Source organism: Copadichromis virginalis, linkage group LG9 (genome assembly GCF_057382275.1).
Source record: "Copadichromis virginalis isolate Kocher_CV1m ecotype Utaka linkage group LG9, C_Virginalis_male_GT1.1, whole genome shotgun sequence".
In the NCBI taxonomy this organism is placed as follows: Eukaryota; Metazoa; Chordata; class Actinopteri; order Cichliformes; family Cichlidae; genus Copadichromis; species Copadichromis virginalis.
In genome coordinates, this window is record NC_140626.1 from 4,209,286 (window position 1) to 4,233,665 (window position 24,380).

The window sequence follows — 24,380 nt, forward strand, 5'->3', positions numbered from 1 at the left end:
AGTGGCACAGATACATATAATTTCTCTTTGTGGAGCTTACATAAAATACAAAAGCAGATACTTTTATGAAGATGCAAGCTAGACAGACATCTTTCATGACTGGTTGCTCTTCTTAAATGGGGATTCCACAGATTCTACACGTCAACGTTATTTTTCCAGGTGCTATGAAGTCCTGATGTTTAGGTGAAACAGTATATCTCCTGTGTTTGCAGGCTGGAAGCGCTGGAATACATTATTTTTGCTTAGGCTACAAGTTTGATGCATTTTTTGTCAGGACTGTAGACTTCAGGATGAGGCGGTATCCAGTTAATGTCTGACATGTCTGTTGTGTCCACAGGGAGAGAAGGGTGATACTGGGCCAACTGGTGCTGCTGGAGCTCAAGGTGCCCCGGTGAGTTGATAATGATTTCATGCATTAATATGTATTTGTACATAAACAGTTAAGTCAGTGCTGTTGTTGATTTTAAACTGACACGTAAAGTTTTGAAGGAAAGTGCAATCAGGACATTAATACCAGAGCTGAAATTAATTGCAGCCTTTTAAACGCTGCTAGTAAACACACACACACACACACACACACACACACACACACACACACACACACACACACACACACACACACACACACACACACACACACCAGGAAACAGGAGATGGTAAAAGCTGTTTTAAAGCTCTGTGCTTGAACAGGGAGCAGTCAGGTTACTCATCTATTTTACGGGGGCAGTCACTTCATTGTGGAAGTCACTTTCTCCCAATAAAAAGTCTTTTATCCAATTACCGAACAGATTTACTGCATCTCATTGATTAATGTTGAATATATTTCTCATCGAGCAGTCCATCCTGGATACAAACTCTTGTGTAAAAGAATCAGTTAAACTCAACAGAATCGATAATTTTTTACAACAAATTGAAGGTTAGATTTGACGCAGCTTCAGAAAATACCTTGAGCTTCACTCACAAACTGAGTCAGAAAAGTGTTCCAGCATTATATATATATACATATATATATATATATGTATATATATATATATTAGGGGTGCAACGATACACAAAATTCACGGTTCGGTTTGATACTTTGGTGTCACGGTGCAACTACTTTTCCGAGAATACGCGCTTCTTTTGTGGTTCGGACTCCTGACATTTCTTTGGAGGTGGAGGAACATCACAGTAATTGCTTAAAGGAGCTTCTTCGACATCTTTAAGAGTTTTAAACAAATGTCTGTCCTCCTCCAGAAAATCTTATGTACGCAAACACGCGTTGCAACTTCTTATCTTGTGCGCGTTTTTTATTTTGACAGCGAATGCGCACCTGCGGACCACTTATGTGTACACCTGGTTATTTAGCTCGTCATATTGCAGCCACAGAAATTATTTTGTCCATGAAACCATAAAGCTGCACTTTCTTTTTGCCTTATAGTCTGATTTGTCATAACTTTTCCGTTTTGCGGTAAGCTTTTCTTTGGCTGTCACTTCTTCACCCTGACCTGTCTTATTTGGCTCAGCAGAACTGAAATATATATCCTGCTGCTTTTACACACACACTCACATAAAGCTCAGCGATTCTCTGCGCGATCAACCTCTCACATGTTTAAGCTGCGGGAGATTTCACTTGTCATGTTTGCATAGTAAGCTAACGATTAATAAGACGATGTCAGAGGAATTGGTGCACAAATTATCATCACTCACCAATCAGTGCTGTCGCTTTCTATACACAGTTCGCGCGATTGCAAAGTGAAAGCAAAAAAACAAGCGCAAATTCAAACGCGATTTCAATATGTCACATATTGACAGTGGCTCACCGATGCCAATGACATAATTACCCAGCTACATTTCCAAAAGAATGCAAAAGCATTGACATATATTTGCATTGCGAGCCCTGTATCTGATTGAGGAATCACTCATCTTTGGAAAAGAGAGTTTATTACAGAGAAATGTCTCTTTCCAAAATAAAAGCTATACTATACGCTTCTTCTGGGCTGTATTCTCAGCAGCATATTAAACAGCTGTCTAAATGACTCGGGTAAAGTTAGTAGCATGCTTGTTGTTTTTGTCTGCTTCCACTTGTCTTTGCACTAGGATGATGTCGGAGTAAATGTGCAGTCATATTCGTTGTGTTCCCACTAGTGCTTTCAGGTTAATCTCGTTGAAATGACGTTAACGCCACAACACGCAAATCTCCGTTAACGAGCTACCGCCGATCGCCCTGTGCATGGGGCTGGACGGCGTCAACACGTTAACGAGCTAACTGCGCTAACGCACTAGCTCCCACCCATGTAATTGAGCATTGCGTGGCACATCCAACATACTGTTTTACTTTAGTCCATGACTCGCTTACCTTCAGGGTCATACGTCACATGAAGACCAAAATAGTTCCAAAGGCCAGATCTGAATGAGGGTGGGGGAGGTTCAATTTGCCATGTTGCAACGAGCTTAGCTTCTGTCTCGCTAGCTTGCCCTGCGCTCAGTGAATCTGCGTTCGACTACTCCGCCTAGGCTGCACTGTCGAGCGCAGATCCACTGAGCGCTCAAAACAGACAGCATCGTCAGAAGGAAAGTTGATAAAATAAATAAAACATTTTGTATTGTCCGATACATATGCGTACCGAACCGAAAGCACTGTATCGAACGGTTCAATATCGATACGAGTATCGTTGCACCCCTAACATATATATATATAACACCCAGCACGCCCCTGCGGGCGGTTTATCCTTCAAGCTCGGGTCCTCTACCAGAGGCCTGGGAGCTTGAGGGTCCTGCGCAGTATCTTAGCTGTTCCCAGGACTGCGCTCTTCTGGACAGAGATCTCCGATGTTATTCCCGGGATCTGCTGGAGCCACTCGCCTAGCTTGGGAGTCACCGCACCTAGTGCTCCGATTACCACGGGGACCACCATTACCTTCACCCTCCACATCCTCTCGAGCTCTTCTCTGAGCCCTTGGTATTTCTCCAGCTTCTCGTGTTCCTTCTTCCTGATATTGCTGTCATTCGGAACCGCTACATCGATCACTACGGCCGTCTTCTTCTGTTTGTCTACCACCACTATGTCCGGTTGGTTAGCCACCACCATTTTGTCCGTCTGTATCTGGAAGTCCCACAGGATCTTAGCTCGGTCATTCTCCACCACCCTTGGGGGCATCTCCCATTTTGACCTAGGGACTTCCAGGTTATACTCGGCACAGATGTTCCTGTACACTATGCCTGCCACTTGGTTATGGCGTTCCATGTATGCCTTGCCTGCTAGCATCTTGCACCCTGCTGTTATGTGCTGGATTGTCTCTGGGGCATCTTTACACAGCCTGCACCTGGGGTCTTGCCTGGTGTGATAGACCCCAGCCTCTATGGATCTTGTACTCAGAGCTTGTTCTTGTGCTGCCATGATTAGTGCCTCTGTGCTGTCTTTCAGTCCAGCTTTGTCCAGCCACTGGTAGGATTTCTGGATATCAGCCACCTCCTCTATCTGCCGGTGGTACATACCGTGCAGGGGCCTGTCCTTCCATGATGGTTCCTCGTCTCCCTCCTCTTTCTTGGGTTTCTGCTGCCTGAGGTATTCACTGAGCACTCGGTCAGTTGGGGCCATCTTCCCAATGTATTCTTGGATGTTCCTTGTCTCATCCTGGACTGTGGTGCTGACACTCACCAGTCCCCGGCCCCCTTCCTTCCGCTTAGCGTACAGCCTCAGGGTGCTGGACTTGGGGTGAAACCCTCAATGCATGGTAAGGAGCTTTCTTGTCTTTATGTCAGTGGCTTCTATCTCCTCCTTTGGCCAGCCTATTACCCCAGCAGGGTACCTGATCACGGGCAGGGCGTACGTGTTGATGGCCCGGATCTTGTTCTTACCATTCAGCTGACTCCTCAGGACTTGCCTGACCCTCTGCAGGTACTTGGTGGTTGCAGCCTTTCTAGCGGCCTCTTCATGGTTCCCATTTGCCTGCGGGATCCCCAGGTACTTGTAACTGTCCTCTATGTCTGCAATATTGCCTTCTGGTAGTTCAATCCCCTCAGTTCTGACTACCTTCCCTCTCTTTGTTACCATCCGACTACACTTCTCCAGTCCGAACGACATTCCAATGTCATTGCTGTATAGCCTGGTAGTGTGGATCAGTGAATCGATGTCTCGTTCACTCTTGGCATACAGCTTGATGTCATCCATGTACAGGAGGTGGCTGACAACTGCTCCGTTCTGTAGTCGGTATCCGTAGCCAGTCTTGTTAATGATCTCACTGAGGGGGTTCAGGCCTATGCAGAACAGCAGTGGGGACAGAGCATCTCCTTGGTAGATCCCGCACTTGATGGTGACTTGTGCTATGGGCTTGGAGTTGGCCTCTAGTGTTGTACGCCACATCCCCATTGAGTTCCTGATGAAGGCTCTTAGGGTCCCATTGATCTTGTACAATTCTAGGCATTCCAGTATCCAGCTGTGGGGCATTGAGTCATAGGCCTTCTTGTAATCAATCCAGGCAGTGCACAGGTTGGTCAGTCTGGTCTTGCAGTCTTGGCTGACTGTTCTGTCTACCAGTAGCTGGTGTTTTGCGCCTCTGGTATTCTTGCCAATTCCTTTCTGTGTCCCACTCATGTATTGACCCATGTGCCTGTTCATCTTAGCCGATATGATGCCTGACAGGAGCTTCCATGTAGTACTGAGGCAGGTTACTGGTTGGAGGGGACCAGTCCCTTCTTGGGGTCCTTGGGGATCAGGACCGTCCGACCTTCGGTTAGCCATTCCGGGTGTCTGCTCCTTTCTGGCTCTGCTAATGGCCAAGATGTGAAAAAGAACATGAAATTAGTACTTGAGCCCAGAAAGACATCAGAACAGTGTTCACTGAGGTCAGCGATCCAAGGAGCTGTGGGTCATCTCTCACGAACAAATGAAAAATGAAAAGTCCACTTTCAGCCGCTGCTTTGGCCCCTTTTGCTAATTAGAAAAAATGCTGGTTTACAGCACTTTATTCATATTTTCACCCCAAATTCTGTTTATACATGTTTGTTTTATAACACGTCATTTAGATTTATACTTACTAAGGTGCATATTTCATGTGTGCTTGTGTTGTTTGCTGTCTGTTTCATGCAGCAGTCTCCTATGGGAGCCAGTTTTTTTGAAGCTTGAGCCATATTTCCGAATTAAAGCCGGCGTACATCGCCCTTTGATCTTTTTTCTTTAATCGTTTTTTTCCTACTTGCTCAAATCCATGTATTAAATATAAATTCCAGCTCCACAACAGCGAAACACCAGAATGAGCCCTTTTTATTTTCATTTTAGAGCCAACAGAAACACACATACAAACAATCTTACTGCCATTTTATGGACTTTAGTGACTGTATTGCAGAGTTAGGTGTAATGGATTACCATGTAGTACTAATTTACAAATTGGGCGTGTTTGTAGCTTGAATATACTTTTATATGAGGCAGTGAGGCAGACAGAAATACACTCGGGTTTATTTATATGGGAAGTTTACAAGTTTCCTTGAAAACAATCTCAGGCTGCTGTAACATCCTGTAGCTCCTCATGTTTGCACTTCTACATCCTACGTCTGTAAATGTAAATGAGTGGTAAAACTCATCACTGCCATACCCCACAACCACACACACTTCCACTTTTTAACAGGACACATATACACACAAAGTGTGAAGCTAGTTTTTCCACAGCTGCACGTGCTGATATCCAGACACCAAGTAGCATTTTGCTGATGCATTGCTTGCAAAAAAGTCTATTGCAGTGGATACCCACATTTACAAGTGAGCGCACACTGCAGGCAGTATCGCGTGCTGAACAGCTCCCCACTGCTTCCCAAAGCCAAACCCTCTCTTTCCGATCAAGCTGGTTTACACATGCAAGGCTGGTGAATGTAGGTTTTATTATTGTAAGTAGTTTTACCATGCTGTGTTGTCCCAGTAGTTATGGCCTTGTAACAGAGGTCCTGCACAGAACTGTCTCCATGTCCATGTTAAGCTGTCTGATTACCACACAGTCCTAGCTATAGACACATAAGATCTTTAGTGATGACAGCTGGGCTCAAGGTGATTTTCTTTAGTCTTCTTTGGCTGAATAAATAGGATTGTTTGTGAGTTATAGGATGCTTTCATTAAAATCTATTGGAACTTTGCTAAAAACTCTTTATTAGACATGCAAAGCTTCTCTGAGCTTCTGTGTGGTCAGAATGTGAAGCCATGTGAAGTCAAAAGCAAAGTAATTTGTCACATGCTTAAATGAATCTGGCTCCTAATAAGAAATAGTTCTGCTAACCAACCATCAGGTCAACAGTTAAAGAGTAACGTGCTTCACTCTCCTCCTCCTGATTCACCAAACTCATCCTCCCAGTTTGGTGACCTGACCGTCGGTGTTACTCAGCTCCACTACCCCAGAATCCAGCTTTAGGTCCTTTTCTAGATGCCAACGTCTGTTCTAAAATGATATTCATTCATTTTATTCATATATTTACAGAGCGATATGCAAGTACAGGCAGTACTGTTGTACCCAGTGTTTGACCTTTAATCAAAGGAAGACCTGTCAAGTACAAAAACATGAATGTCTCCATCATAAAGGTTCATCTGAAACAGAACTTGGTACAACACTGAAATCGATGCTATCCTTGAGGAAACGAGTGCGATACCATGCTGCAAGTTAGGCGTGATTCTCCAACATGTCTCTATGTGGTATCGGCTTGTTTTTCCTGTTCCAGCTGTGAGATTAGAGCTGTGGTTACTAACATATGAATCTAATCTCTGTGCACCTGCGATATATCAAAGCTGTTTGTGCTGCAGCACTTTTCTTGTCTCTCAGTCCATCTGTCATTCCACCCTTTCCCTGTTTGGCCCTCTGCTCACTTCAAGGTGAAAGTATGATGGTGTTTCAGGCTCGCGGCATTGTTGAAAGATGGATGAGAATGATGAATGTTCTAATGCAGGACCCGCTTCACTCTTTGTGTTTATGTATTGGTTTTAAGGTTAGAGTACTTGTTGTCTCCCTGGCCATCTTATTGGTACCTTAACTCTTTCTCTCTTGAATGCCTGTTAAAGTTATTGTCTAATGTGGTCTTTATTGGGAAAGAGTTAAACCAGTTGCTGAAATACTAAAACACTTCCACGTAGAAAGATTAGGAAAGACGACAGGAAGCAAACAGGATGTGTTTTTGATGAGATGGCCCTGATGTTGTCTCTGAATCAAAGCCTGTATGTCACACACCTGCCTGTGTCCACATTTATCAGCCTTATTTTACACAGCTGACTCTATGACTGACAACAGCAGAACCTTATTTGAGCTGGACAGCTTACGTTTGATCTCTGAAACAGCAGTTTACAAAAAAAGTTCTCTATTCAAGATCTGTTCGCCCGCTCGGTCTGGAGCTCTCACTCATTCTGCAAAGGCTTTAACAAAAAGAGTCTAACAGACGGAGCTCAAGGCGAACGTTCTGTCAGCTGCTCTTTCTGATGACACACGATTTTCAAGCTAAACTTTCAAAGCCAGTGATGATGAATCACTAAGATGGTGAGAATACAGGAACATTTGGAGCAATATATATGTCCGCTATACAATTTACATATTTAGTGAAGCAGCAGTGGAATTATTTAGAAAACTGTCATAACAAAGCCCATATTTCATCATCAGACACTGGCTCCCACCGTTTCACAGTTTCAAATATAAACTCGATCTTTATTTGACATCTGTAGACAGTTACTACATCATTGTCACATTAGCTTTGCATGTCAATGTTTTGAACAAAAATAAAATGCAGTTCACTGAAGCTGAGCTGAAGACTAAATACAGCTTTATGTAATCATGTCCTTCTGTTACTGTAATCCACAGGGGGCGCGGGGACCTCCTGGTGAACCAGGTCAACAGGTACCTCTGGTAAACTCTGAAACTAACTCGTGTCAGAACTGTTGGTGACACAAGTTGGTGACCTTAACTCATTTCTTGTGTTCTTGCATTTAGGGTGAAAAGGGGTTGCCTGGCCCACAAGGTCCCCCTGGAATAAAGGGAACACTGGTTAGTATGACATCTCTTTTCATTTGCTTCCACTTTTTAAAATGTTTCTTCAAGTATTCACAGCAAATTAGGACATTGTTAACTAATGAACATCCCTCAGGTCGCCCAATAAATCACTGAGGGATATGATTAGGGTAGCCACGTTAAATAAAAAGGTTTCAGAGACTACAGCTTTTAAAAAAAGTCCCTTGCATGCATTCTGCCTTTAAAGCTCTTCTAAGATTTCTGATTGAATACGCCAAATACACAAAAATTCCTTATAAAGGGGTAGATGTTAGCTTGAATGCTATCTTTAATATGTTCACTTGAAACCTGATGCATGTTAAGGTCAGTGATGACCCTCTCCGTATGGGCTACTGGATCAACTTTGCAACTGATCAATCAAGTTGTCTGAGTATTCTGAGTTAGCATTAGCCCAGAAGCTAGCTAATGCTATTAAAAGCTATCACTAGCAAACCAGCATGACAAATGTCACCTGCAACAGTAACTTGATTGCTTACCATTTGTTGCAGAAGTTAATTTTATATAAACACATTTTTTCCTCACGCAAAATTGCAACAACAACATGATTGGTTAGTTGCAATGTTGACCCTGGTGGTTAATAAAATGATGCAGGAACAACACCAACACAAGGATGTCAGATACACCAGCGGTCCCCAACCCCCGGGCCTCGGACCGGTACCGGTCCGTGAGTCGTTTGGTACCGGGCCGTGAGAGTTGAGGCTCAGGTGTGAAATGTATGGTTTTCAGGGTTTTTATCGGTGTTCAGCGTGATTTTGTTATCGTTTTTCTCGTTGACTCTGTTTTCCTGGGTCTGTTCACGTGTGTTATGAATAAATCTTCTTTTTTTCGGTACCGGTACTAGTTTTATTTTGTTGTATTTATCCGCGACACCTTAAAGGCCGGTCCATGAAAATATTGTGGGCCATAAACCGGTCCATGGCGCAAAAAAGGTTGGGGACCGCTGAGATACACCATATATAAAATTATTCTCCAAAGTTTTGGCAATTAGGGGATAAATGCTCTAATCATTTAAACTGACACACATCAACAGCTGTTTAGTATTCTTACAGAAAAAGACCTTATTGCTGTTCTTTTAAAAATATAGGGTTGCAAACCTCAGAGTTTAAGATATTAATACCACAGTGAACATAGTTCCTTAGACTACTTTGTAAAAGTGCAATCACAGCAAAACATTTGTCTTAGCTTTTCTCTCGTCTATAGAGGCTCCTACTTTTACACAGCAAAATCTCCAGTGTTAAATTAACACTGGAGAGTGTCTATATGGGTCCACACCTCTAAGTGTTAAATACAACACTGTTGAGTGTTAAATTAACACTTTTGACAGTGTTATATGTTTAAAAGTAACCTAGTCAGTTTTGAAGATTAACAATGACTAACAAAGAGCAGTGCTGATTTTCTAACACTGGAATATTTCTAACATTTTGAGTTATTTTCCAGTGCTAATTTAACACTGGAGATTTTGCTGTGTAGAATCACAGTATCCAACATCATTTTTTCACCATATGTGTCTGCAAAACAAAATATTTCGGACTCAGAATGAGTCTTTGTGCAGTTTTATGTGTGCCATCTCCAGAACACGGCCGTCCCTGTGGTTAGCTCATAATGAGATCATTAATTTAGCCACGGATCCTTATGAATCCATTCACTGATTTATTTGGCAATATCATTAAAGCTGCAAGTGCCTGTTGCTGTAGACCAAAAGTCAGACCAGCATGTGCTGTGGGTTATAGCTGTACACACAGTATGGAGACCCCCCCTCTGGTAAACAAGATTACACACAGAGAAATGCAATTACAGCAGAGCCTGGAGAGCACACGCTGCTCAGTGATAATGGCTGGACACGTTGTTCACAGCTTTGTCACCCTCCTATGGCCAGAGTGGGACAGTACAGCTGGAGTGAGGGAGGGTCTCAGTGAATCGCGCTGAGACCTAAGGACACATCTACACTGCAGAAAACTGAATCAGACATGAGATTAATGGCAGATATTTTCTGCATTGGTCTGTTTTTTGCAGACTGCTCTACAATGTGAGGCTGCACAAAGGTCACCTTTCCACAACCACCAGCTTCATCTTTGAGTCTTCATCCTCCTCTTCCTATTTGTGTCAGTACAACAGAACCCAGCTATGACGTTATGCCTGCAGTGGGCCTCTGACTTATCTGACACACACAACACATATACACACAAATACACGCACACTGAGTCAAGAGGGAGGAGGAAAGTGTGTGGGCGGGATGAGCCACCCCTTGTAACTAGGCAACCACATACATTCTTGTGATTATAAAATATACAGAGATTTCAAACTTACTGTTAGCTGACCCAGTTGACACCCATTATGTTTGGCATTTCCAATGTGCCTGTTTGTGCTTTGGCTCCTTATATATCATGTACAGTCATGTGTTTCCTCCAACTTGCTGGATAAGTAAATACATTCAGGTAGCCTCTGGTTGTGACAGGTGAAGTACCTTAAGCCTGCATTCTTTCCCACTGGCCAGGTGGGGATAATATTTGAGATGTTCCAAAAGAAAAATGTCATTCCCTGACTGGTGGGCACTGGTTTTGGAGGTTGCTGGCTTGCTGGACAAAATCTTTGCACAGAAGGTGCTGCACCAAAAACCTCCTTGTTCTGGTTGCGAGCAGAGTTGCAGGGTTGACACTAGATTTTCACATTTGTCTGCAAACACACAGTAACTCTGAGCTGACAGCTGATGGCCCCCGAAGGATGCGGATTGCGACATAACTAAAATCACCCCCAATGCACCCATCATGTTTGCATTTTACAAAGTATCCCAAATTTTGGGAGTTGGTTTTGTGACATCAGCATATCCACGTGCAATCACTGCTTTTTACATTCAATGGATGATCCAGAATATATGGAGAAACTTAAATAATACAAAGTAAAACATCAAATTTCTATTTGACAATAAACAGATATTTACTGGAATAGCATAACACATAACAGAGTTAGAAACAGATCAATTCCAGCTCCGTTTCTGCAGCCTGTATCTGCAGACACACGAATCAGCAGTAACAGCGATAAGTGTATTGGGTATTTTTTTGCCTTTTCCTATCTTGACTGTTAATAAAAGAGCTCTGCTGCCTGTTCCTCCCTTACAGTCTCGCATATTTCAGGACGGTAGAATTTATTTGTGTTTTTTTTTCCTGTTGTGAAGGCATGTGGGAAGATAGAGCAGCTAACACACAGCTTCAAGCTGCGCTCTTGATACAGCAGAATGCTTTGTTGAATATGCAAACTCTGTGTGTGTTTACGCACACCACTGTCCAAATGTAGATGCCCTGTGTGTGTGTGTGTGTGTGTGTGTTCCTGGTGTGAGTGGACCTGAGCCATCTCATTTCTCCCTCAGTGCCTCCTGACTAAGCCGTCACGCACTCTGTCACATTCAGCCCAAAGCGCTGTGTCTGTCTCTTTCATCTCATTCTCTCTCTCTCTCCTCCTCCTTCCCTTGCTCTCTCACCCCCATCCTGCTCCCCCTCCCCCTAATGTTTGTCTCCATGCAGGGAGCCCCAGGGCCCCGGGGGCCGCCTGGAGAGATTGGCCGAGATGGTCCCAAGGTCTGTGTGTTGAATGTTTTTAATTTGTTATTATGCTAATGGCCTGCTACTCCCCAGCCGCTTGGCTATTCTCAGCCTGTTCTGATGTTGCACCCTTCCTCTCCTCTTGATGTTCCCGTGGAGAAAAGCGCATTTTTCTAAGCAGGAGTCAAACTGTTTGGAATCAGTGTGTAGATGTTTCTGAATAAATGCCAAAGATGGTTCATACTTTTGACTCTTAATGTGCAGATACTCAAATTTCTTTACAGCAAAAGCATTTGTGCAGAATTAGGCTTCACACTATGAACTCATTTAGGTGCTTATACACAAATTACACAAGCCTAATTGCTATTGCACTTGTGTAAAGTTGGATAATTTCAAAGAGACAAATTCAAACCAGATTGTTCAAAATCAAAAACTGTTTTTTTTTTAAACTTGTGTGAAAAAGCTTCAGAAATTAGATCAGTCTGAGGCTCCTCACAGAGACCAGCACAGGGGGCATGAGGACACGTTCATATTTCTCTGACCTTGAAATGCATATTTCCTAGCCCTTTGGAATTTGTATACTCAGCACAGCATGCATGGCACAAAGATGGAAGGAAAGGAGGGGTAGAAGATGATTTCATGCATATCAAGGTGAAAATGGCCTCTTTGCTGTTGTGCTGAGCAGGAAAATGCTGCTTGATAAAGTGGTCATGCCAACCTATCTGTAAGGCAACATAAATAGACATTAGTCAGTGAGATTAGACTTGTATCATTAAAGCAGAGCCCAGTATATTTGTTGTAAAGGCTTACATGCACAGTGAATGCAGGTGAAGGCCTCCTTGCCTTCGCATCACCCCATTAAATTCCTGGAAACTTCCGAGGGCCTCTTAATATACCAGGAACACGTGATGAGAAACGAGGAGCTGGGGTTGGACAGTCTGCTTAGTTTGTATTGATTCAGGGGCATCTGTTAGTAGAATTGTTTGAGATTCATAATCATGTTGTTATAGATGTAAGTATGCAGAGCATGAGCTATTTATTGAGTTCTCCTTTCACAAAGCCAGATATGTTGTGCTGCCATGTTTCTAAAGTAGTAACTGATCCTTGAGAGGAACTTTTACACGTTAACTTAAAGATTTAATTTTATTTGAAATCCCTGCCAAACAGCACAAGTCTGAGCCGTCTCTCACTCGTCACAGTGTGACCGTGTGAACGCTTAGACGACTATAACCAAATCACTGTTCTGCTTGAAACCAGTGGATGTGACCGCGAGGTCTAAGATTAAGTTTAAATTCATCAATCAAGCTAAACAGATGACTGAGTTCATTTGTTACTGTGCTGTACTCAAGCACAGTTGTGGCAGTGTTTACTATAGTAGAGGTGCAATGGGAAAGCAATATTAGTGTTAGCTAGTGTTATTGTTAGCCACTGTAGATGCCTACAGCACACACCTCTTATACATTAACATTTTCAGCACAAACATGACCAGGAAACTGTAAGATTCTGAGAAAGGTTTGAATATCACGCTTCTCTCTATTTCTTTAAATATAGGATGACAATGTGAAGTGAATGTGAAAATGTAGTCATATAAATTATGCACATTGTATCCTTAAGAAAACACAAGGCTCCTAAAAAGGAAGCAACTTTTGTAGTTTTGCTTGGTGAAGCTTCCAAACAGAGGGTGCAGCACATAAAACCTCTTTCAGCTAATTCAGTTCTGCGATTGAAGACGGCATAAAAGTAAGCGCAATCAACTCCATATCGACCAGCTGCAGCATTAAAATAGTGCTTGCAAGCAGCACAGTGTTTGTAATACTCAAATTCCCACATTGGCACTGACAGCACTGGTGCTTGGAAAAGCTCTCTGTCCTCTAAATTTAGTCAGACACTTTTGTGATGTGCTACTCTGATTAGCACAGCTGGTTAACAGGGACGAGAACAGTAATGGGACTGGCTGAGAGGATTGTGATGAATCACTGTGCTGTGTGATTTATATTCACCTTCACTCATCTCCTTTGCAGCATGTGCAGCTATATGAATGCAAATAGCAGCCATGCACTGATGTGCCCTCCATGACCCTTGTGCCTGTCTTGATCTTCAAAAACTGCATCAGAGCTGAGAATGTGGGTAACAGATGACCCTCAGCAGTACGTTCAGACGGATGTTGTGTGTGTTTCATTTAGGGGAGCTGTGGAGATCCAGGAGTGGTTGGTCCTGTTGGTCCACCAGGCCTGACGGTGAGTGGGGGGCTACCTTTGTGTTGCGCTTATGTCGACAAAAAAGCCGTTTATGTAAACAGTGAGAGCCAATGAGTGAAAACTGAAGGTATAATGAACCAGAAGGTCCAACACAGCATCTCAGTGCATCATGGCATGCCCTCCTAGGCTACGTCCACACGTACCCAGGTGTTTTTGAAAACGCCGATTTTTCTATGCGTTTGCACCTTTCGTCCACACGTAAACGGCGTCTTCGCTCACTGAAAACGGAGATTTTTAAAAACGCCTGCCAGGGTGGATATTTTTGAAAACTCTGTTTTTGCATTTACGTGTGGACGAGGAAAATGGAGAAAACGGAGAAAACGCAGCGTCAAAGGTGTGCGCCTTTTTTGACGTCACACTGTGCGCCACGTTATTGTTTCAGTGAAATGAATTTCTACAATACTGTTACTGTTACTTGTAATCTCTGCAGTGTTTAAATGCTTACATATACACACAGTTACTGTCCCTCCACACAGACGACTGGTTCTGCTTCTATGCCCCATCTTTGTTTACTATTTCCCACCGAGGCTTCTAGACTTCTGATTGGCTAACATTTCTACATGGTTAGGAATATAGCGCCACCTGCTGCTTTGGCATGTTCATAGCAGCGTTTTCCTTCATTTCTGCCTTTACGTGTGGACGGGATTATTTTTTAAAACGAAAACGGAAAATCTCCATTTTCAAAAATACCCGTGTACGTGTGGACGTAGCCCTAGTCTCAAACTGAAGGTCATGGTACATATACCAAAAAGACAATGACCTCAAGCGTACTTCAAAGCTTTCCAAAGACTATTTGACCAGTAAAAAGGAACACTGGAAATGGAAGTGTGACTTGAATCCACAGATTTGAGATGCAATGGATTCAAAGATAGCAAACAAGCCAGCGTCCGGGAACAGCCTGGAACTATTTGGACCTTAATAATAAACGATACTATCGAAAGTCCAAAAAACGCTGCCAGCAGTAATGACAGCCAAAGGAAGGCATGTAAAATATGAACTTTTATGGTTATTATATGAAAATAAGGACTGCTTACTGGTTTCATTTTGTTATTTGCCTAATAAATAATATCATTTTCAGTTTTAAACAATTCTTTTTTTCTTCTAATATATTTGGGGTTTCTTGAATGTTTTTATGACAGGTGGTCTAGTAACTCTGTTAAGCACTGCCATATAACGTCATTCTTAGCGTTGCTAAAAAGGCCATTTTAAGCATTTTCTATTATGTTTCTGTTTTTTTAGTCGCTGTTGGGTCTATTAACACTTTTTGTTGTTTTCTTATTTTGACATGTCCCCATGACCTGTTCTGCAGACTCCTGCTGAGATTAAATACAAAAACGTGATGATAGATGAGACGTCTGTTGATCTGCACAAGTATAAACATTAACACACTGCCTGATATTCAGGCCTCCAATGTGCTTTGGTGGGTCCTGCGGCACAAGTGGACTCAAAATTGTACAATAATGCTAAATGTATTTATTACTTCATCAGATTACGTCTCACATGTCTATGAATAGTTTAGTGTTGAAATGAATTCAGTTCATTAATATATTATTAAAACAAGACATCGACTTCACCAGTTTTTTTTAACCAAGGGCTCAATCCACATGTCCATGCTTTGCTTGTTGCATTGTGGACTTAACAGGCCAATCTACTCACAAGAAAATGTTTATAATATATTTGTGTTTTTGAAGCATGAAGCAAACCTGACCAAGTAGTTTTGCTTCCTAATCCTAAACCTAAGCATTCGGTGTTTGAGGTTCAAACACAATAGCAACATAAAGTGAAGTTTCATCTGTGTTTGCCTAACACAAAGATACAGCAAACATGACGATATTTGCACAATCTCCCAGTTCCAGCAGTTCCAGCCTACATAAAGGTGACAGTCTGATAATTCAGCATGAACCCACATTCCTGCTGTCAGCTCGTACTTATTTCACCAGCCTGGATCTTCCTGCTGAGTGACAGCAGCACTTTTTATGTCGCTTGTTTATTAAGCAACATGTTACTGAAGAATTACGCCCACAAATGTCAACCGTTTAAAAAAAGAACCCAAGTTGTCTTTGCTGCTTAATTACAGGTACCTTTGTTATTTCCAAGGTGTCATCCTTCAAAGCACAATTTGCTTCAGCATTTTAGAAATGATAATTTCACAAGCAAAGGAACACTTGAAATGTCTTCGCTCAGATATCTTTATAAGCCACGTTTACCTACGCTGATGATTATCTGGAGCCCGAGGTATTTATTGACCACGTTCCAAAGATCCTGGCTTTATGTGTCGGCTCTGTGCTGGACACCAAACAATCACAGACCTGGTTTACATTCTCTGCATCTTTTCTTTTCTCCCACATCACTGAAATGTTCACCCTCTCAGGGATCAAGTGGAGAACCAGGCGTTCCAGGGCTGCCAGGGGCCATGGGTCTGCCAGGGTTCAAAGGTCATAAGGTGAGAGTCAACTCGTGTAATTACATACAAAAAAACATGGTTTATTTGTCCATAATGAAGTCTTGAAAAGGCAGCAGAGGCAGCACTTGATGAATGATTTATGGCTCTAACTGTCAGGAGCTTACATGATTTACAAGCTGTACTGTGGAAATGTTGACAGCGTAACATAATACATGCTTGTTGATGTATTATTCATACTGTGCTTAGATGGCATGATTAATTTTAATGGTGCTGAAGGTTGTCCTTCACACTTCAAAAGCAGATGCCCAGACACATAAAGACACAATAAACAGCCCTGATCCAGAACATACGGCTGTGTTTGTTGCGCAGTGTGCAATCCACAGGACATGTTGTTTCTCTCTGGTTAAGTCTTCGCGCTGTCGCCACAGTGTAACGTGGGCGTGCTCTAACACTCAGTGTTGTGTCATCAGGGGGAGAGAGGTGAACCTGGGTCCAAAGGAGCACAGGTACGGTCGGTGGCTTTTCTTCCCGACACTCATTCACAGTGTGGAATCACATCCAAACTAACCAGCTTCATGAGAATCATGACTCCACAGACTCTAAGCTCCATCTCAGCACAAGTAGGTTTAGCTTAACTAAAGAACAGCATTAGTGATGCAGCGCTCCATCGATCGTGTTCTAGGGCCAAACAACCGTTAGCCTAGAGGTATGTTTCTGAATCATTTTCAACAAAAACACATGTGCCATGCTAATTCATGAAGCAGCGGGGTTATTAAAATATCTAGAAAAAGTGAGGTACCCTGTTAATCATTCTGTTTCATAACAACATAGTTTTTAGCAAACTTAAATACCCAGGGGCAGTATTCAAATATGTGAATGTGAAGTCAAAGTTTCAGCTAATAAATGTTAAACAACAATGACATGAATATAAAAGCAAAGAGAGCGACGCTCTGCCTTCTGCTTCTGCAGACGGGGCCAGAAACATGAAACTAGAGAAAAGCCAAAGGTTACACCGACAGCTCACTGGCTACAGCATTAGCATTATGATAAAACCAGTTTTGAAAAAAAGATTTTAGCACAATGGTTTCATGTGTTTGTTTGTGGCGTGGTATATCGCCGTGAAGTGGGAACAACAAACAGTTGTGATACTGTTGTTCCTGGGAAGGGGAATGTCAGGTTTTTGGTCAGTGGTCCTGACCTCTCATTGAGTCCCGTGATTGGTTAATCGGCGGTACATCTCCAGCTTTACTTATGTGGCATCATGTCAGATGAAAACAGCTGGTGCTGCATACCAGGGTCAGGACTTTACACTGTTATGGAGAGAAACAACAGTTTACCCACTGAGCAGTAGAGGACAAGGAAATCAGAGACATCAGAGGTTTACACAGGTGGACATCAGAGGTTTACACAGGTAGACATCAGAGGTTTACACAGGTAGACATCAGAGGTTTACACAGGTAGACATTAGAGGTTTACAGAGGTGGACATCAGAGGTTTACACAGGTAGACATCAGAGGTTTACACAGGTAGACATCAGAGGTTTACACAGGTAGACATTAGAGGTTTACAGAGGTGGACATTAGAGGTTTACAGAGGTGGACATCAGAGGTTTACACAGGTAGACATCAGAGGTTTACAGAGGTGGACATCAGAGGTTTACACAGGTAGACATCAGAGGTTTACACAGGTGGACATCAGAGGTTTACACAGGTAGACATTAGAGGTTTACAGAGGTGGACATCAGAGGTTTACACAGGTAGACATCAGAGGTTTACACAGGTAGACATCAGAGGTTTACACAGGTAGACATCAGAGGTTTACACAGGTAGACATCAGAGGTTTACAGAGGTGGACATCAGAGGTTTACACAGGTGGACATCAGAGGTTTACACAGGTAGACATCAGAGGTTTACACAGGTAGACATCAAAGGTTTACACAGGTAGACATTAGAGGTTTACACAGGTAGACATCAGAGGTTTACACAGGTAGACATTAGAGGTTTACACAGGTAGACATTAGAGGTTTACACAGGTAGACATCAAAGGTTTACACAGGTAGACATTAGAGGTTTACACAGGTAGACATTAGAGGTTTACACAGGTAGACATCAAAGGTTTACACAGGTAGACATCAGAGGTTTACACAGGTAGACATCAGAGGTTTACACTGGTGGACATCAGAGGTTTACACAGGTAGACATCAGAGGTTTACACAGGTGGACATCAGAGGTTTACACAGGTACACAGGTGGACATCAGAGGTTTACACAGGTGGACATCAGAGGTTTACACAGGTGGACATCAGAGGTTTACACAGGTGGACATCAGAGGTTTACACAGGTAGACATCAGAGGTTTACACAGGTGGACATCAGAGGTTTACACAGGTAGACATTAGAGGTTTACAGAGGTAGACATCAGAGGTTTACACAGGTGGACATCAGAGGTTTACACAGGTACACAGGTGGACATCAGAGGTTTACACAGGTAGACATCAGAGGTTTACACAGGTAGACATTAGAGGTTTACAGAGGTAGACATCAGAGGTTTACACAGGTAGACATTAGAGGTTTACACAGGTAGACATCAGAGGTTTACACAGGTGGACATCAGAGGTTTACACAGGTACACAGGTGGACATCAGAGGTTTACACAGGTGGACATCAGAGGTTTACACAGGTAGACATTAGAGGTTTACAGAGGTAGACATCAGAGGTTTACACAGGTGGACATCAGAGGTTTACACAGGTACACAGGTGGACATCAGAGGTTTACACAGGTGGACATCAGAGGTTTACACAGGTACACAGGTGGACATCAGAGGTTTACACAGGTGGACATCAGAGGTTTACACAGGTAGACATCAGAGGTTTACACAGGTACACAGGTGGACATCAGAGGTTTACACAGGTGGACATCAGAGGTTTACACAGGTACACAGGTGGACATCAGAGGTTTACACAGGTGGACATCAGAGGTTTACACAGTTAGACATTAGAGGTTTACACAGGTGGACATCAGAGGTTTACACAGGTGGACATCAGAGGTTTACACAGGTGGACATCAGAGGTTTACACAGGTAGACATTAGAGGTTTACACAGGTGGACATCAGAGGTTTACACAGGTGGACATCAGAGGTTTACACAGGTGGACATCAGAGGTTTACACAGGTGGACATCAGAGGTTTACACAGGTGGACATCAGAGGTTTACACAGGTGGACATCAGAGGTTTACACAGGTAGACATTAGAGGTTTACAGAGGTGGACATCATCTAATTTAATTTATTTTGAACCTGCAGGACAATCAGATATAGTGTTACAGATGATCTATTTGACATTATTTTACAGCAGAGCTTTTGCTTGTTAACTAATTATCACTTTTTTAAATAGCATGAGTACTGAGTGTTCTCTGATACAGGCTTTAACTGGTAGATTTTCCTCAGTTCTTCTAATTTTAATAAGAACATTTTGAACACCCTGTTCTGACAGGATGACACAGCGGACAAAGATGTTTGCAGCAACTATTCAAGCGATTACTTCACTAATATGACTGCATTGGACTGCAGTGAGTATGTAGTATATTTAAGTAGCTCCAGTTTCTTAGAGCAAGTGTAAGAGGCCAAAGATGTCTAATGTAAGCTGATCTTTAATATAAAACCTCAGCTTTGCTGCAGCCACTGTTGTCTGCACTGGTTGCTTTTACATGCACTAATGGCAGACAGAGTGATGGCCCAGAGGAACCTCTGGGTGCTTCCTCTGCTGCAGGATGTGGTTGGAAAACCACACAAATGAGATAAAAAAGTCAGGTTTGTTAAAGGTCACCAGCAGCCAATTCTTATCCCTTCTCACTCTGGCTTTCCCTTATTGGCTGCTAGTGGTAATCATGACCTTTTCTCCACTCCCCCTGTCCCTCTCTCACACACACACATATAAAATGAAGACATTGACAGGCACACACCAGTGCATACACACATTCAGCCCCACACACATGCAAACAAATTCACACAATCCTCCAGTCAATGATGAGGTATCTCTTTTGCAGGGGGAGCGAGGCAGAGACGGAGATCTCGGGAGTCCCGGCGTGTCGGTGAGTGTAGAATCCTTCTGCTTCCACTGGGTGGCAGCGGAGCTTATGTTTTCAAACACTGTGTTCAAAATGTGTGTTTCTTGTGTGTGTGTGCACAGTTACTTGAACCAAATGTCCCCACAAGGACACAGGGATGGGACTTACACGGAGCTAATTTAGGCTTACATCATGAGGTTACTTTAAACTAGTTTAGGTTGGGGAAAAATAGAGAATTGATGAAATTTGACCAAACCAGTATCTTGTTAGAATTTCTTTTCTTTAGCTATCTGTAGCTAATAAACTGGAGCCCTCAGAGAAATTCTCCCAAAGTCATTACAGTCCTTACAGATCAGGTCAAACGTTTGCACACATCCATCGTGAATGTGACTGTAACTGTAGGCTTTCTTTGTACTGTTCAAACGGTGGAATGATTGCACAGCATACATGCTTAGTGGCTGCTGAAAACAACAATTGGGTGCAAAGGTTTGAAATTGTTTTTGGATTTTTGAATTGTTTGATTTGGCCACCAACAAGCCACCAAACTCTAAATACTTTTTTAAGAGACCACGACAGTGGGTGAGAATGAGAATTATCACAACATTCATGCTCATCATGAGTTACTTACTGCCTGATTGTGATCTTATAAAGCACCTTAAAAAGCCTCTGTAAGAGCAGTGTTATATGGATTTCTGCTAAAAGAAAACAGTACATTAAAAACACAGTAACACCGAAAAGAAAAAGAGGGGAGTAAAACAGCAACAGTGCTTTACACAAAGAATCATAAAATCTAGTCTGGAAGCACATATTCAACAGCCACTCAGAGAGAGGTGACTAAGCTGAGTTAATATGCCTTGATAAGTGACCCTGGAGACAAACTCCAGGGGCCCTCGTGGCAAAGCCCCAGCCAGCTTCGTTGTTCAGGCTCAAGCTAAGATCCACATTATTGAGGATCACAGTGCCACAGTTCAGATTCTTGGCAACAGCGAGGAGGGCCCAGAGGAGACACCGTGTCAGAATAGGCTGAAATACAGACGTTTAACTGAAAATCAATGGTCAGTTTACAGGTTTCGATGGCGTGAACTGGCGAACAAATCTGAAGGTGATGATTAGAGAGACAGACAGCAGCTCTAGGACTGCTGGAAGTGCAATAAAAAGACACATTTTACAGCTCAGTCTAATAACTTTAGCTCACACAACACCATGATTGATTTGCTCAGGGAGGTAAAATTAATGATATTTTATCTATGTCTAATAACATCAGTCATACATGGAGAAACCTCTCGTTGCTCCGTTAGCAGCTATTTTCTCTCAGGTTCATTTGTTTCTGTGTAAAATGCTCCGCAGATGTAGAACGACATGTACAAATATATCTTTAAAAAACACACAAGCAAAAATAACGTGTGAATTTATATTGACGTATATGTAAACAAGTCACTAATTACCAAGATAGCTTGTTCACATACTTGCTTTGGCAGCTGTGACTTGTCAAAGAAGAAAAAGCAGAAGTATTACTAATAACATGAGTAATATCAGCATGTGGAACCTGAAGCAGATAAATATAATTTAGCTACTTTGTTGTTCTTATCGTGACATGGAGGAAGGCCTGCTAGTGATAAGCTCGCTAGATACAGGAGCTGAAGAACCACTCCTGGGTGGAACGCAGAACTGACTGTGAGCCATGTAAAGTATTGTTTGTAATAAACAAACAATAGGAGCTCTACATGATATTTACTATAAGAAGAAATCTATTAGATGTAATTGTGAAACACTCCGTTATCCATCAGAGAGAGGCAAGAAACAGCTGCAGAGACAGAACAACTGCTAATGCTGAATAGATGGAATTGTTGTAGTTGGGGAGTATTTTCAAGCTGTTGGCAGATGATTGTTCCTGGCAACAAGGTGAAATGAGATTAGAGAAGCAGGGCAGTATAATAGAACTAGCATGTTTTCCACATTGCAATTATCATCTTTAATGAATGTCAATAAACACAATAACAAAACACGGCCACGGCTGTGTGGTTATGCGTGCGACACTGGAGACACATGAATGTCTCAGCATGCAGCTTAATGTTCACACTCTGTAATTCCTTAGTGTCGAGAATAGCCCAGCCTCCATGTGATGTGCACTCTAGGCTAAATGCATCAGCGGTGAATCACAAGCGTGTCACCTCTGAAATGAATTTGATATTTTTGTCTTCAGACACACTTCCTAATTCCTGCTGGCTAAAATGAATATGATTGTAGTTCGAGGGAACAAGGGCGGGTGTGCCCCTGTTTCCCAAGAGGAAGTGATGAAGCTGTCACTTTGGTACCTAAGGGATGTTTCTTGTGCAACATACTATGTCATTGATTAGTCTGTTACTGACCCTTATTATGTCTGTATTGCACCCATGCACTTTATGGCTACAGCTTGCTAAATTAGCTTGCTAGTGTTAGCTGGTGACGTCCAAAAATCCATCACTGATGCTCCAACAGGTGGCATCATGGTGGCTACAATACCTTTCACACACAGTCTGTGGAGTTTACTGCGTACATTCAGTGCTAGCATTTATGAGGAAGCTTTTAGAGACCAATGAGGTAAAGTAACAAAGCAGCAAACTTAAAAACCTTTATCCCTCTTGACAGCACTGGCTCTTTACTTGGAATGACTCTAAATCCATAATTATAATTCTTTAGTAAGACCCTACACACACACACACACACACACACACACACACACACACACACACACATGATGTTACTGCAACAGAAAATAAACAATAGTAATAATGCTATCTGTCAGATTTCTCAATAGCTTTGTTTGGAGCATTGATTCAAGTCAAAATACAAATGCACAGAGGTGGTTTTTGCAACCATAATTACACAGAATTACACAATATTTATGTGTGTACATTTGTATGTGGTTTTTGTGATAGCCACGGGGTTAATTCTGCTGAGAATTTCTGGAACCTGAACACATTAACCTTAGTTTGCTGAGTTGAGTAACTGCTGTAGTGGACGTTGAGTCTCCCGAGCTGAACATTTTACATTGCTCAACATGTAGGGTAATTAAAGATGTTGGGTTAGGGGTTATTTTTTGCAGTTTTCAATCCTGTCTTTCTAAACTTCTATCCATGCTACAATAAACATTCCCTACGTAAAACAAGACCTTCCGTCTAGACTAAATTTTAACAACACAAGACATGGGCTGTTTATTCATTAATTCATTGAATAATTCAATTGAAGGCTCTTTAATTATTCTACGAAGTGTAAGCTGCAAGGTCTTGCAAGGCTGTTCATATTAGCTTTATGGATTTGTGTGTTTGGTCTATATTATTAACCTAAAAAATGATGAAACACTTGTGGACACTGATTGATGACCAATGACAAAGAAGGGTAACTGAAACTCTTGAATTCTGTAAAACTGAAACCACAAAAGCTGTGAGTCCTTTGACTGGAAAGCTCAGTTTTTGTGTGAAGTGCATCCACACAGTGACTTGAATAGAAAGCAACAAAGAGCTGCAGTTTGAGCAGAAACAGAAACGGCTACTGAACATGCATGAACATTTCCCAACACCAACAGTGTCGCACTGCTGGATGCATTCTCGAGTCTTTGAGTGGATGTCTGTAGGGTTTTTGACCTTAATTTCACATTGATTTTCTTCCTGTTACATCAGCAGTGCGGGTGATTGAGAAAGTTCCTTTGGCAGATTGTGCTGTAAGCCCCTGGCATTATGGCTTTAGTAAGGTTTCTTAGAGTTTCTTTCCTAAAATGATTGAAATCAATTACCTGGTCATGAAAGAAAGAGGAAGTCTGGAGCAAAAAGGGAAGCATTTCATGGAAAATGGAACATACCAACCTATCTGTAATTCAGCAGTGTAGAAGCTTTATAGAACTGTGGTTACCACTGGATCGTGTTTTTAGGGGCTAAGAAATCCACATTTTCATCACATTACAACAAAGAGAAAGAGGTGGGGAAAAATCTTTATAAACAGACAGAAAAGAGCAGTTCTGCATCAGCAATGCAGAGCAGCTCATGTAGTTTCTCTGACATACTGTCTTTGATGTAAGCAGAAGTTTCTAACTGTCTTTCTCTATTTTCCCCTCCTCTCGTCCTCCCCTCC

The 24,380-nt window shown here is 42.3% G+C and overlaps 1 protein-coding gene across 1 annotated transcript in view; it reads left to right on the plus strand.

The window, feature by feature from the left end:
- Positions 1–24,380, plus strand: part of LOC146701142 (uncharacterized) — a 67,806-nt gene that overhangs the window by 34,348 nt on the left and 9,078 nt on the right. Inside the window, exons 20-27 of the mRNA XM_085469300.1 lie at positions 338–391; positions 7,806–7,850; positions 7,935–7,988; positions 11,531–11,584; positions 13,732–13,785; positions 16,178–16,249; positions 16,681–16,716; positions 20,253–20,297. Coding sequence (XP_085325426.1) covers positions 338–391; positions 7,806–7,850; positions 7,935–7,988; positions 11,531–11,584; positions 13,732–13,785; positions 16,178–16,249; positions 16,681–16,716; positions 20,253–20,297 — 414 coding nt within the window. The remainder of the gene's footprint in view (positions 1–337; positions 392–7,805; positions 7,851–7,934; positions 7,989–11,530; positions 11,585–13,731; positions 13,786–16,177; positions 16,250–16,680; positions 16,717–20,252; positions 20,298–24,380) is intronic.